The 16,451-nt window shown below is 34.6% G+C and overlaps 1 protein-coding gene and 1 pseudogene across 1 annotated transcript; both read right to left on the reverse strand.

Moving 5' to 3' along the window:
• Nucleotides 1-235: 235 nt before the first annotated feature.
• LOC120266457 lies at nt 236-3,754 on the reverse strand (annotated as a pseudogene).
• Nucleotides 3,755-8,331: 4,577 nt separating this feature from the next.
• On the reverse strand, nt 8,332-11,122 carry LOC120267967. Its single transcript, XM_039275647.1, has 3 exons — nt 10,720-11,122; nt 9,044-9,151; nt 8,332-8,962 (listed from the first exon to the last, which is right to left on the reverse strand). Exons 1-3 carry the CDS (start codon nt 11,032-11,034, stop codon nt 8,651-8,653), a joined length of 735 nt encoding a protein of 244 aa, XP_039131581.1. The 5' UTR covers nt 11,035-11,122; the 3' UTR covers nt 8,332-8,650.
• Nucleotides 11,123-16,451: the final 5,329 nt, after the last annotated feature.

The following is a 16,451-nucleotide window of genomic DNA, read 5'->3' on the forward strand; positions in this document are numbered from 1 at the left end:
AAAACTTATAATCTCATAATTATGATTGAGCCACGTCTTGGTTCCATGGTAGTTACCACAAAACCGAGTCCATTGGATTATTTTTTTCATTTTTTTATTTTTTTAAATGGCTATTAAGACTTTAGACTTTTTATTATTATTATTTTTATTGCATTTGATTAAAGCCTCTTAGGTTAATTAAATATATTCATATGAAAATCATTTTTAGCAATAACATGATATGTTATGTGACAAATATTGAGAAAGATAATTACAAAATTTGGAACAAAAAGATTATCCAAGAAAAAGACCCAACTTCAAGCATAACCAGTCCATAGTTTTCTGTTCTTGTTCTCACAAAACACTAGCAAACCATATTCATACTTTTTACAGGCATGAAGGACCCTCCTCCATGCTCACAAGCCAAGAATGAATTGCCTCAAAGAACAACCAAATGGTGTCAGTAACCTCCATCTGATTGCACAACCGAAAAACGGTGTTTTTTATCGGCATCACAATTGCTCCGGAAAGCCAATGCCGACGGTGGCAACCGTCCCCCGGAGTACCTTTGCCATCAGACTTTGAGGAGATCACAGCAGCCAGTAGCTTCTGTGCTCCATTTTGCAGAAATAACAGCACCATGTTCACCATCCACTGCAGTGGACACAGCGCGGTGAAATGCAGATGGATGAAGACGATCGATGGCATGGTAGCGATCGATGCCTTCTCTTGTGTACAAGCTAGTCACCTCTGATCCACAGAAACTTGAACCGCCGCTCGTTGAGTGCACATTGCTGCCGTCAGACTGCAGGACTTCAGAGCTTGAAGACCCGGAGGTGTGAACCAGTGGCATTGCTTCTTTAGCCCTGATAGTAACCTTTCCGACTTCTGCATTGCTTTCCTTCTTTGCGTTCAGGAATCGACCACCACATCCCCGGGGACGACGCATTGCATGAAGGTGGCGTGACTCATGGAGATAAGGCTGCAGATATTATTACATTCAGATGAATGTTCATGGCACTACATGGAAATTCTCACTGAAAGAAATCGGTTTAGAGAACAAAGGTATAAGAATATCCATGAATTACTACCTTCCGAGTTTTTATGAGTTTGTTCTTCATCTCAGCCTTAGCTCAAGCTTCCCGCCTCCGCATAATTCCATTATACTGCTTAGCATTCACGTATATCGGTCCCTCATCTGTCGTATTAAGTGGCAGGAGCATGCGACCCTGCCACGTCAAAAAGGCAGCAGAACATTCCTTAAGAAAAAACCCTGGTTGATTGTTTATACGGAATGATTCTGACAGGTGTTTGTCAATTGTTTTGTTCTTTCCAATCACATTCTTTCTAAAATCATATTCTTGTTAATGAAATTTTGAGATGACTAAAGGCAAAGTTGATATAGTGCGACACCGAAGCCGGTCAATGTATTTCAATTAGAAGTCTACAGATATGCATTAGATAATTTTGTAATCTAAAATTTCCAAGGCTCATTAGTATAATGAAATGAAAGGCCAAACTTTGAGATTTTCAGCAGCTTTTGAGAAACAAATGAAAAATTTTAGTGAAGAAAATTCCAAATGTGAAAATAAGAAGCAGAATACCAACCGCAGTTTGGGCTCCAAAAGGTGCACATAACCCATAGCTCTGATCGACATAAGGATAATTCGAGCAAACCTAAAAAACAAATCACAGAATGTAGATAGTATATGCACACAAACATATCACCAACAAAATTTTAGAAAGTAATACAATAAAAGTGACGACTGAAAACTTACCATTGACTGACCAAGTCCAAGTTCAAAACAACTCTGGTACTCAGGTGGCAAAGAGATGCCAACAGGAAGCTCCTGAGTTTTCTCCCCTTTCCCTGAATCTTTGGGTTCTGCACAAAGAAATTGTCAGTTGGATGCAAATTGTAGAACCTCGACAAATCGATTTCATCCATAAAATCAGATTTGAATGCATTGAAAGATGAATGCAACTTCATCAAGCATTCAACAGTATCAAACAGAAGAAAAATAAACATTAGCCACCAGATTCTCAAGTAATGTTACTTGCCTTGAATGATCTCTAGTAACGCTATCGTCCAAGTTCACTCATTTGAGTTCTACAAATTTTTAAATACATAAATCTAATGCAGAAAACAACTCTAATTTCTAACGCCAGCTTCAACAAAGTAAGATGTCTATTCTTTTTGTAACCTGATAGCTTGAGAAAGGCAAGAAAAATAACAATCCTGTTCTCCATTTGCACAAGTGCAATTTGCCTGGTGACAACCCTTACACTTTGTCATCTGAAAAAATTCAACTCAATAAACAGATTCATTGGTAAATGTAAACTAGATTGTCAGGTGTCCTTGATAATCTCTTTTGATCCTCTGTAGAAACCAATAGTTAACACCAGAATTCCAAATTAGCAACATATAAAAATCAGCTTAACTACACAGAACAAGACTGATTATGGCACTTGTGTTCTACAGTGTATATTCCTATGAAATTCAAGACTACTTTCTGGAAAGAATCAAGTTGAACAAAATAAAAATAATAATAAATACAGAATTGCATTGACCATCATGGATAAAGCTAATTATCAAAGATTACATGTAGCACAGTTAACAATTAATAGAAACAGAATATGATTTCATAGATTTCAAAGCTTAAAGAGGACTACTAATCCAGTAATGTACCAACACTGTCATAATATCAACTTCAGAACATATTCTCTAGTAAAAAGGAAAGAATACAAGAAGGAGCAATCAACTGAAAATAGTTTGTCTAACAAGGGAGTGAAAATTACAATCAAAGAAAAATGTTCATTGCACACTCAATAAAGACAGTATCTAACCGATCTTTTGGTCACTTTAGAAGCATAAAACATAAATAATCATCCACTTAGAGAACAACTCAAGTCTCAAGAACATACTTAACCATGAACAGAACTAAGAACAAGAGCAAGTTTAGGACATGCTTAAAAAAAAAAAAAAGAGGAGACAATGAAAGCATATTGCACCTGGGAAGATTGTGAACTTAGTAGTATCAGTAAACCCTTTCCCGGATATCACAGAATCTGGCCCCAACCTCTGTTCCAAAGCTTGATGCATTTGTCCAGTAACATATGTCAATGGATTCCCTCCATGCAACTGATCCACATTCAAAGACTTTTCTTGGCCAGATGCTTCACCAGAGATTGCCTGAGAGCCCACCCACCAAGGCATCACAGTCCCCTGTTGTGCCTGTGAAACATAAAATTGCCCTAATCCTCCACTGTTCTTAGGACGCATCATGCTTTGCATGGTGATCAACTCTTCCAATTCAAAAAAAAAAGATCAAATTGAAGATTGGTTCTTCTTCCTACTTATTCAGTACCTCCACACTCTCACAAACTCTTCATCACCTACAATACAGATGAACAAACTTAACATTGAAGTTATAGTGAAAATAAGAACCTCAATGATGAAGAAATAATAATGAAATGCTTGAAAAGGAAAGATCCATAAATTCAACACCAGAAACAAAACCCCAAATTTTTTTCACCACATAAAGAGAGAAGGGGCAAAACACGAGGGTTGTCAGATCTCTCCAAAAACCCTACCATCTTTGAACTTTCCAAAATTAAACAGACTCCTTCCAAGTTTCAAGAAACCAACTTCAAGCCAAAAACATGAAATAAAAACATCTCCAAAGACCAAATAAAACACCAAAATCCCAACTTGATGAAAGAAAAGACTAGGAACAAACACATCTAAACACCTACTCAGTAAAACTGAAAACAATGGAATCCAATGATGCATTGCACTACCAACTTAAGAGAACAAACACTAACCACAACAACTATTCTCAAGATACTCACATTTCAGATGAACATACATCAAAAGATCTTCATAGAAACAAATAGCAGAAGACTAGAAACAACAACACAGAAAGAGGGAGAAAGAAAAAGGCCAGGTATGCATTGGTATGCGTCGCAAGGCAAAGAAGCGTTCACAAGGTGGGGGAGGGGGTAGCCAGCCAATGAGAGATAGTTTTCATGCCGACCAAAGCCCTTACTCTCTCTCTCTCTCTCTCTCTCTCTCTCTCTCCTTTCTATCTCTAGTATGGCTTATCCACCTGCCACTTCTTGGTTTGTCTGGTAGCTATAAATATTATAGAAAACATAAAAGGTGCCAACTTTGGGAAGTGTGAGCCACTGGGGGGCAGGCAGTAATGAGAAAGCAGTAGATGGCCAAACATTGCAATCGCCATGAGAGGACCATCACTTTCTTTAAATAGCAAAACCAAAATGCAAAACCTACAGTACTGTACTCCTGTTTTTGCTGTTTTCATTAGGAAAGGTGGTGTCTTTCTCTGTCTATAGATTTGGATACGCTTTAGTTTTTTTTCCCCTCTTGCAGCATGAGAATCTAGGGCTTTTTGGTGGAGTCCCATGGAATTTCTTCACATTGTCAGATAAGAACAATGTGAAGAACAAAAACAAATCAAATTGAAACATCAAAATCAGCAAAAAATAGGAATATTGCTCAACATCAATTGTTCCCATTGTTTCCATGACAAGAGCAAGTGGAAACAAAAATTTCAAATTGATACATCTAAATCAACAATCAAAAGGAACATTTCTCCACACAAATGTCTTTTTTTAATTCAAATCAATGCAATTGAAGAGAAGAAAAAGGAAACATTTGGAACATTTCTTGACATTAAATACACAAAAAAAAAAAAGAAGGATCAATGTGATGGAAAATGACAAGGGGCCATGAACTTTACAGTGTTTGTGCAAAAGTTTGAGGGTGGACCATGATCTTTGCTTTTGCATTCTCTTCCAACAAACCATGAATGAACTATTCAAGTAGTACATCAGTGCATCATTCCTCTTTTGGTGCATTGCTTTGGTAGTGGAGACCACTGCTCACTTCTTCACTGTTCAACCTTGCTATATATATATATATATACACATCTTTTCATATATATATATATATATATGTAGATACACCCCTGTAGAAATACATATTTACATATATGAATATAATTGCACAAATATCATAGATTTTTTTTGCTTTTTGACCCCTCCACAGCAGTTATTTGAAAAAATAGATCTTATTTGATTATATATATATATAAATTTAAATTTAAAATTATTTACTGAAATGGTCTAAGTTTATATGATAATATTATTTAATTACACACGTTTAAATTTAAAATCATTTACTGAAGGTGATTTGGTGTTGGTGCTTTTATTTTGATAAAATTATTAGAAGGTCCCTGTAAAAATAACTACAAGCAACTCTTTATTAGGTTTTCACACTCATGTGTTTAAAAATGAACTTAAAAATGTTATATATATATATATGACTTTTTTATGTTTTGTTTTGCATTAAAAAAATAAGAGTGGAGTATCATTTTTTTTTATTAAATAAGTGGGTAAAAAGTTAATTGTAGTTTACACGTTATAAATAAAATATAATTTTTAGTAAAATTTATATATATAATGACAATTATACTAAGAGTGTTTTAATTTATTGGCACACATGTTTTTTATGTGCAGATAAAAACAAAGAATCGAATTCCTACAATACAAAGTGAGGATGTATAATATATTTGAAAACCCGATGTAAGCCCCTAACACAAATACTTTTTCCTATTTATTAAAAAAAAGTAATTATGCATTTCTACAAGGATTTGCAAGCAAAAATATATATATATATATATATATATATATCCCGCTTTACTTTGTTTTTATTTTTATTTTTATTTTTTCCTTTTTATTGGAGATAAGCATCAGCATAAATATCTCATTAAAGGTGCATAAGCACAAGTGGATGGTTCCAAAAAATGAAGGTTTATTTTTAAAAATATATTTATTAATTAAAAAATAATAAATTTTTGTAATGGTGGTAGTGGTAGTGGTGGTATGGACTTTGGCTATTGGTGTTGGATTCCACATCACATTAAGCTTGGTTTAGTGCTTCTAAACAGAGACATCACAAATGGCCGCCCGCTCACTAATACCAATATCAATTACATTATTTTTTGTTTCATGAAATTATATATATTTCCACTAAATATATATAAATGCTCGAACATGATTGGTTCAAACAGTAGAGATTTAGATCGTTTAAACAAATAAATATCTAAATACGTACTAATAATGCATATAAATATATGCTTTTATAACTATATTTATTTGATTGTCTATATAAATCATTATTATTTGTTTATATACATAATATCACAAGTTTCCCATCTCATGGTTAAAAAATATTAACATGATCTAAATGATGATAAATAGTAGAGGACCACAAGTTAATAATTTTTTTTTCCTTTAATAATTCAATTAATGAAATTGGGTTAAGAGAATCATGGCAACTAGAGGACATTAATTTACAAGGGAATGAGAAAACAAGGAGTACTCTACCATATAAAATAATCGGTGGTTAGTGAGTGTGATTAATGGTTTTCATTTGAGTGTCAGCTTTAGTTGGATAATATAATATGATTTCAAATTGGGGGTGGTGCTAATTGCATATAGTCTGTAAAGTCATTTAGAGGTTGAAGAATGTGATGATTTACTCTAGATGGGAAGGGGACCATAAATAATTTTTGATAAGAAAAAAAAATTTCCTTAGATAATTGTATTGAAAATTGTAATAAAAATAATTACTCATTTTTTCCTCCTTATAATATATTATAAATATATATTATTAGTTACCAACAACTTTTTGATTTATTCACACAAAATCTTCTCTTTTACAGAAGAACCAGATTCAAATTATTGTGATATTAATTTCATATATGTATACTTGCACATTTTTGACTTTATTTATTTTTGTTTCATCAAAAAAATATTAATGATAAAATAAAATATTAACCATTTTGTTAGGTGTGTGGACATAATTTTGATATAAAAAAAAAAAAAAATTATAATTTTATATCTTGAAGTGGTGTTGATCATGCTGCTGCATGCCAGGGTTTGAGTTTTATTTATTTATTCATTTTTTAAGGTTATTGAAAATTATTTAAAAAAGTTTTTGAAGTTTGATGGAGAGTCCTTTGCCAAATGGAGGAAAGAGAATGAGGCATGAGCTCAGCTTAGACTGGATTCCAATTCATGAAACAGTCTACTTTCTTTGTGTCCTTATCTCAATCACTTTCAATAGAATCTATTTATTTATTCTTTTATATTTTCAGCTTCGGAGTTGCAATTATTGCATTTCCACTTATATTTATTTTTCTAAGACATATCCATGAAAAATAAAATACCAAATCTTTTTTGGAAAAATTGGTTATAAACCCCTCAAAAATCCTATAATTGCATATTTACCCTCAGAAAAAATATAATTGTATATATACCCCTAAAAAATATAGGTAATTATCAATATGCCCCTATTGTTAGATTTCATTAATAAAACTTAATTAACTATGGTTATAACTTGGATTAATATATACAAAAGGTCTAAAATAACCTTTGTATAACTTAAAAAAAACTTTTAAAAGATATATGTGCAAAAGCATAATATTAATTTTATATATATGTTGTTTGTTAACGGATAATTTTTTTAACTAATTTGAACCGGGTATATACATAATTATATATATTATTCAAGGGTATGTATGCAATTAACTTTTATTCATGAGTAAATGTGCAATTTCAAAATTATTAAAGGGTACACATGCAAAAGCCCCTTTTTTTATACAAATGAAATTTATAAATAAATATATAAAATTAACATATAATTTAAATTTTGAAAGAGCATATTCACTTTTAAAATAGATAAATTTGTGTATAAACAAACAAATGAGTGAAATTAAAGTGAATACTAATGAACAAATAGGTTAAATTAAAATTAAACAGTACACCCCACTTTTGAGGTATTGGCAACTTTAACATGAAGAAAACATTTTAGATCTCAATCTAAAATAACAATTCAAAATTCAATCAAAAGACTACTTTTGAAATACGAATTTTCTATCTTAGATTTGTCTGGTTGATGCTTCTTTTTATTTTTTTAACATTTAATAAGAATCTCTATACCATCTCAACCCAACCCAATTAACAATTGATGCAAATAATTAAAATAAAATAAAATATGTGCAATAGGATAAGGATATCTTAAATATACTGTTGACAGTTAGCATAAAGTTGGGAAAGTTAAGGACCTGATCAGGCTAGAATATTTAATTTCATTACAAAGTCTTCAAAACAAGACTCATAATTGCTGGCAATTTTCATAAACTAAGATATATTAATATAATACTCCATTTGGATCTTTGAATTGCTCAAGCTATTCCTATGTTCTTTCATATTATATCACATATGAAACCACTTCTGCCCCTCTTTGATCTAACAACATGGCCATTGGTTGTCTAATATATTTTGTACATTAACACTTATAATAAGTTCATCAAAATATCAATGATAAAACATCCAAGTTTCAATAGGTGTACCCATAAAAGCTAGTAGCAAGATGAAAATATTTGTTCAATTAGATAATGTGAGGCTACTACTAGGATAATTGTCGTGTTGCCGTCGAGTTGGAAATAAGTTTTAAGCTAAAGCAGTGAGTAAAATTTACAACACATCCAACTCATGAAGAATTATGCATAAACTCAATGAAAACGTGGAAACAGAGTGAAAATCAGGTCGTGCAACAAGTTTTGGTCATTTGATCAAGAAACTAGAATATCTTGTTGTATTGACTAGTGAGTGAGTCTTTGAGATTGGAGTAGAGGCCAAAAAGGGAGTACTGGCGGAGGTTTGATATTTCGTACCATGAATTGAGAACGACGTCGTGTTTGTCTGTGCCAGAGAAGGCCAGTTGGATCCCCAGGCTGCAATCGACAGAGCCGCCTTGGCTCTTGCAACTGGATGTTTTGATGGCACAATCCTGGTTGTTGAGGCAGACGAAGGAGGACTTACCTGAACATGACGCGCAACCATCTCTCTTCCAGTATAAGTTTTGCAGTCTGCCATGACTGAACTCCAATACCTGATAGATATTACAGATTTCAATGTTTGATGGATAGCTTGAAAATTTATGACTCTAGCTCATAAGTGATGAATAACTAACCAGAGTAAAGCTGGTCACACTGTATGTACTGTTACCAAAAAATGCTGGAAGAGACCTTGCTGCGTATTTCCTGCCTGCAAATGCTACCATGTATCCACCACCAGATCCCTGGAAAATCTCAGAAAACAAAATTCTTTTAAAAATGTATCACATCATGTTGACTCAAAAGTTTAAGAGGAAGTTCACTGACTGAAACAAACATCAGTAAAAAGCAAATGGAATCAGTTACTTCTGTTGTACCATGGAATTTTTCATATTTTATTTGTTCAAGCGTGTAACTTTGCCATTCGAAGTTATAGTGACAGTTTTACCTTTGTCTCTTGAACCCATTCTCTTTCTGAAATCCAAGTTAAACAATATACCAAGCATCCATCACAAAAAAAGATCAGCTTTTGTTGTCAAATTCTTCAAGGCAGTATGACATGTAAAGTGTGTAAACCAAAGGGTGATGAGACAAATAACTTGAAATGCCAGAGCACCACAAAACCAACATGCAATCTGTAGGTTCTCCAGAAAATCATAATGGTACCAAACAGAGCTGTTCAAAATTTCAAAAATCAACAATTGGGACAGAGGAGAAAAGAACAGATCCCAAGAGTCATGGAAAACTCAATCCGCCCCTAGAACAAATTCAAGTGACATTGCAATGACGAAAAAAAGGGGGGAATTCAATCACGCATGACTTGACAAGCATTAACTCATGACAAGTTCTATCCACCCATACAAGAAATTCAAATGAAATTGCCAGGACACGAAATTTGGAAAATGGTGTGCAGGTTGTACAGCTTACATAGCTGAGAGGGTTGGATACATGATGGCAAACTGGTGAAGCCAGTCAACCCAAAGAAGTGTCAGCAATGCAGATAATCCCCACATGGATGGGCTAGCATTTCTGGACCATTATGAATCACCAACTATTGAATTAACAAAAACCAACCCAAGCACTGCCTTTATATACCGATACTAATTTCCTGCTACTTTTCATTTCTTCAGCAAATTTTGAAGAAGCAGGAGCACAATTCTCAAAGATTAAGCATTCCAATTGATGCAGCACTTCATCCTAAAATAAATCAGCATAATCCTGATACGCAAGCATTATTCAAAACAATACAAATGATAAAAATCATATATTTACCATATTAGAGTTGATAGAAGCATATATGCCAGACAGAGGCCAAGAGCTTCAAATCCCCCTAGGATAAAGGCATGACTATTTACAATTGCCAATATTATATCACTAATGTATGACTTGTTAGACATGCAATAATCTATAACCATAAGGTCACAGAACAGAGGGAGCTCCTGATCCAAATTACATACACTCCATAAACTTTCACAAACTAGAATTCAACTTCAAAATTGGTTTCCACTCGAATCAAAGAAAGCTTTTCAATTCATATCACTCGATTTCCTTCCCTAATTTCTTTTCCAAATGAGAAACACATGCAAATCAGAATAAGCAAATCCATGGATCACGGATCTCAAACAATACTCCTAAGAGAGAGAATAATCCGTTGACATTCCTAAAACTATAGAAAATCCCTGATTGACTATTCTTCGAAACCCTAGAACGGATTTTAAAAACACAAAAAACAAAACCCTAACGGATCTCAGTGGAGGTAGATCAATATAACTATTAAGAGATAAATAAATGAAAGAAGGAAAGAGAAACCCACAGAAGACGAAGACGAGGACGAGGACGAGGTGTTGACGGTGAGGAGTGAGATCTCGTCGACCTTGGGGCGGAAAACGGCGAGCTGAGCGCCGGCGCCGGAGAGAGAGAGGCGGCTATCGCAGGGGGAGAGCTGGATGTTGTTGGAGAAGAAGGAATCGCGCGGAGCGAGCGCCACGCCTAATGTGAACCCATCCCAACGCTGGATCTTGGTGTCAGCGCATGGCTGGAAGACAGGGTTGTGATCCCCGGCCTCCACCACCACTGCCATCAGCGCCGCCACCACCACCGCCGCCGCCACCGTCCCAATCAACGCCATGGCTTCGATCCCTCGAATGCGGGTTGGAGTTTTTGGCCGCGGCTTCGAATGGAATCGAGGAAGACGATGAGCGTTTGATGAGAAATTGGGAAAAAAAAAATTTATTGGAATATAATTATATTTATTTTTATATTTGATTTTCTTTTCAATAATTTGTTTTGCTATGTTTGGGTATATTTTCCCTATTTAATTGCTTTTAATAATTTGAGAAAATACACTTTAAAACCACTTCCGGTTGCAATTTCCAATTTCTTAATGACTTTTTGTGTTTAATTAAAAATTTTAATTTATGAGAATTATTGTGATCTTAAACTCTTAATTTTTTAAATTAAAAAACCTCAATTATTTATCAAATATATTCATCTTGTAGTAGTTAAATTTCCTTCATTTTGATAAGGGTTTTATTAATTTGGGTGATTTTGAGATACTATTGTACATAAAGGAATAGTTCAAAAACAAAAACAAAGCATTTTAATTGTTCACATTGCAAATCATATATATATAATATTTATTAGAAAATGAGCAAAAACAACTTCAAATGGAGCAATGGTAATAAAAAGCAACTCCAATTTGTAATATCATTTAAATATGACCAATAAGTTGGCATATATATCTAGACTTGTATGAGAAATAATAAAAAAAAAATAAAACTTTCTATTTATATTACATGCCTCTAGAAAAATAATACTTTTTTTTTTTTAATAAATACATCTTTTTATTCTCTACTTACTTTTCATAAAAGTAACAATATTCGTTATCATTCAAAACATAGAACCCACAAACTTTAATGTTTAAATAACTCTTTATAATGTATCATTATAATTGATAGTGAAAATTCTAATAGAATTAATTGATCTTGAAAAGTCTAATGAACCATCTAATGCAAAACAAATAAATGGGATGAAACAGTTTAGTTCCAGTAATTTTTGAAAAAAAAATAAAACTGTTCATTGGATCATCATAAGAGGAGATTATACAACGACTTTAATAATATGCATGTATAGATGATTAATTTAACTTCACATTAATAGCCGAATGTAATGTGATTAAATTTTATGAAATTTCATGAGAAAAGTCAGAGGGTTGTGCATCTGTAATGCATTCTCAATAATAATAATAATAATAATAATAATAATAATAACTAGGCATTTTTCCGGCTTCACATTAGAGATTTTAAAATTTTGTGAGAAGTTTTAAAGCAATATCATATATAAAATAATATAATTAAACAACTCCTACCATATAATCTATTTTATACATTGGATTTTATAGGTATTATGGACATTTATTATATAAACAATTATGTGTAATTAATGTTTTCAATTATTAATATTATAAGTAATAAAAATATAAAGTTAAATGTTATTAAAAAATTTAAAATTGTTCCTTTAAACGCTGTCGGAGTAGATTATACATCTACTTTATAGATAACTAGGCATTTCCCCAACTTTGCATCGGTGATTTTAAAATTTTACGAGGAGTTTTGATGCAATATCATATATAAAATAATATAATTAAACAACTGGGAAACTATTTTATACTTTGGATTTCTAAAGTCTCATGGACATTTATTACATAAATAATTATGTGTAATTAATGTTTTTCAATTATTAGTAGGGAAAATTACTGTTCATCCCTCGTAATTTTCAAAACTTCCCAAAAACCCCCTCCTACTTTTACACACCCCGGACAACCCTTCCGTTAGTATTTAACTTCCCTTTTACCCCTTACCGTTCACTTCGAATGGGTCCATGTTGTGAAATCCCATTTTTGGCCTCGAAAAATGGTGGGAAAAAGCGCCAAATCACATCGTGTTCGACCTTTTCGAGAGCTTTCACGCTTGGTTTCGATAGACAACGCCTAGGAGTTGCATTACATCTTGTTGTTCTCCTCATTATCATACCCAAAAATATATAAATCGGTTTCTCAAGCAGTAAAATGAAAATTGATTTCCATCGGATTGGTCAAGTTCACTTCATTTTCAAATGAGTTGTAATCGATTTTATTGTCGAGGCAGAGCATGTGCCATTGTCATCTTCTCGTTTATGGTTGTAAAAGTTGTATTCATGACGAGTTCATTTCGTTAGTAAAAGTTCTTCTCGCTTTATGGTTATCTATTTGTATATTTTAAATAATGTTTAACTATTTGTTATTATCCGTTTAAATAAATTTACTAATATGTTTAATAATTGTCATATCCGCTTTAATACTTGCCATCTCCGCTTTAACATTATCTTTACATGTATAATCGTTCATATTAACGTGTAAATTCTCGAAAAGTCTCGCGTAGAAACGGAGATCTTTTTTTCGCTTTGATCTGAATTGTTGGCAGGTGGCAAGGTTATGGTATCCGCATGCATAAGAATTAATGACGAGCATTAATTCTACGCCTGTAATATAAATATCCCGAACACCCGCTCGTTGTCATCGATCAATGTCGCATCGATGCGTTTAACTTTTTCTCTGATATGAAGAGTCGACCGCTCATGGACTTCACACCATAAACTAACCGGGAAGAACCCTCCCACTGACAACCACCCTCGTCGTCCTCATCCTCCTTCTTCCCACTGGACAACCACTTTCTATCTCGAAAGGATGTTTCGTGAACCTTCTTCCTTATCTTGAGAATCGTTTAGCCGCAATCACGTAATAAGTTAAACTATCTTTTTCTCGCTCATCGAAATGCTCTCATAATCGCCTGAATCGCAGAGGATTCTTCAGATGGACGACGGCAAGCAATTAAGCTGAGCATTTCAACTTGGGTAAGAAAAGAAAGTTTTTACGTATTTTCGTGATTACGGAAGATTCTCTAGAGGAGGGAGATCGTGAAACATCCTTTAAGACTGGGGTCGATATTTATCACTGAGACTTTCGTTACCGTTTAAGAAAATTACGTCGATGTACAACTACTACATTCGTGTTTAACTATCGGGATCTTCAGCTAAGTCCCGACCATGACACATCGATTAATAGTCGTTTTCATGAATGTGTTTGTTTAACCTTTTTAATGTTGATCGTTGTGCGATTCAAGTCGACGCACGTATGTCAGACCGCATGAGCATTCGAATGTATGCGACACTTTGTTTCGATATATGACGGGTCGAGTCGTGAGTGATCAAAGTCAGAGGGACGTAGTAAATGTTGTAAATGTTGTAAATCTTTTATAAATAAAATGAAACAAGCTTTATTTGAATGTGAACTTACGAAATTTAAACAGAGACCTAGTAAAAACAATGTGGAAACAAAAGAACGTCATCAGTAAACAATAGAAAAAGTTAAACAACGATCAACTGTGTTTAAGAAAAATACGTAAAGATGTTTTAAACAGGTGATCCGTGAGGTACTTTCATCTTCAACGCGATGTCGATTAAGCATTCAATTTAAACAATAACATATATTTTTAAAGCAGTTAAATAACTTTATTTAAAGGGTTTACGATTATTTACATGATATAGACTTTATTTTAAACCGGTAATCGTTATAGTTAAACACTATACTGTATCCGCTTTAAACATAAAAAAGCTTGACGCTTTAAACAGATCACTCATATCGAGCGACTATAATATGTCTTCATCGCGACAAATGACATATATTTTTTTACTTTTTGCACTTGGGATGGAGGGAAAAATACTGCCCAATCACATCATGTCTAGTCTAACCTCTGCTGACTTTTTGTCTTCATCATGATAAATGATATATATATACGCACTTTTGTTCTGGCTATCCGTACTGCTTTTGTTGTTTAAATCTTCTTCTTCTTCTTCTTCTTCTCTGACTTATTTTTGTTCTTCATTTCATTTGGTTTGTACGATTCTGGTTTTCTGCCGATATATTATGGAGAGTTTTTGTGGTATTGCTAGATTCAACCTGGGAGGGAGAGTGCTAATGTTCATGGCTTAGACTTCTGGGAGTTGGTGTTACGAGATTTGTGAGCGATGGGGTCTCGAAGTTTCTATTGTCAGGGTTAAGTTCATCACACCAGATGGATATAAAACGGTTTGCCCAATAGAAAACGACGCTGACTTCCAGCGGATGTGTCACGTGCACTCCATCTTCAAATGTACTGTAGTTGATCTTGTCGTCGAGAGCGTGAAAATGTGCCATTCGTCGAATCCTAATGAAAACGAGTTTTTACTCGTTGTAAGTTCCTTCTCTTTTAATTGTCCAGATGTCTGGGGTCATTAGTGTTTAAATATGTCCGTCACTAGTTAACATCTTGTACTAGTCGTTTACGTTATTAGTTCACTGCTTAAGTATTTAATTTAATGTTTAAATATTGTCATTATCACTTAAACATTATATTCTCAGCTCAACATATTGATCTTTCATTTCGATCGAAGTGTTGGCGGGAATCAGGATTCATGAGTGCTCCAGTTCATCCCCATGGTGATCCGCGACGGCGTGGGATGTCTTCCTTCCTCGCCGGATCATTTCGAAGTCGTGTTGATATTGGATAACGCTTTGACGAGTCTTGAACATTTCAGGGATGTACTTTCAAATCATGCAATCAAAAAGAATTTCGACTTCAAATTCATAAAGAACGAAAAACATCGAGCGATCGCTGGAATGCTGCCGAGTGGTATGTCGTTCTCTCACGCATCAAAAGAGTATAACAAAAAATACTTTAGATCAAGACAATCAACCCGTCGACACACTTGCGGTGGTGGCATAGGTTCGGCGTCGCATCCGAAAGCGTCCAAAATGGGTTAGCGACGAGTGATTTAGAAGCTCAAGGGCGACCGGGCCCCTCGACAAGACCATCGACATTCAAGGACATGTATGTGGAACATGGTGTCCACATACCATACAAGCAGCTTGGTTGGGAAAAAGCACGCCCGGTGGGCCTCGATCAGCAGTGAGCGTCTCCACCACGATCGTTTGCTTTGGTACGTGGATAAGGCGGTACGAGACACAACCCATAGCTGGCTGCAATCGTGGAAAGAGAGGCACGATCGCTTTTAAACGTGCATTCTTTTCTTTCAGAGCAGTGTATTGCTGGGATTCAAGAGGGCTTGCGAGGCGCTGCTCATTGCTCGACGAGTACACCTCCCGGAAAAATATCGCGGCACACCACTGGGGCCATAGGAAAGATGGAAACAATGGTTTTTTCCATCGCCGCCTTCTAAGATAGTCGACAACGAGACCGATGCCAATTGGACTTGGTTCATATCTAAGTTAGGCGACTGCCTTATACGAGGATGGAGATTATCATGAGATAATTACGTTCGTGCCGGACCCAGTCCAGGGCCTTTGGTGAGCGCAATTGCGAGAGTCTTCCCTTCGTCGCCACACGCATACCGCCTCTCGACATTCGAGGTCAATTTTACGAAAGCCAAACGCCGACTTGGGAAGGCATCGAGGGAGGAGTGCTGGGTCTATATGCTCCGCATTGCGCTGGCATCCACGGCTAAAGATTT

The sequence above is a fragment of the Dioscorea cayenensis genome, chromosome 8 (assembly GCF_009730915.1).
Source record: "Dioscorea cayenensis subsp. rotundata cultivar TDr96_F1 chromosome 8, TDr96_F1_v2_PseudoChromosome.rev07_lg8_w22 25.fasta, whole genome shotgun sequence".
Classification (NCBI taxonomy): Eukaryota; Viridiplantae; Streptophyta; class Magnoliopsida; order Dioscoreales; family Dioscoreaceae; genus Dioscorea; species Dioscorea cayenensis.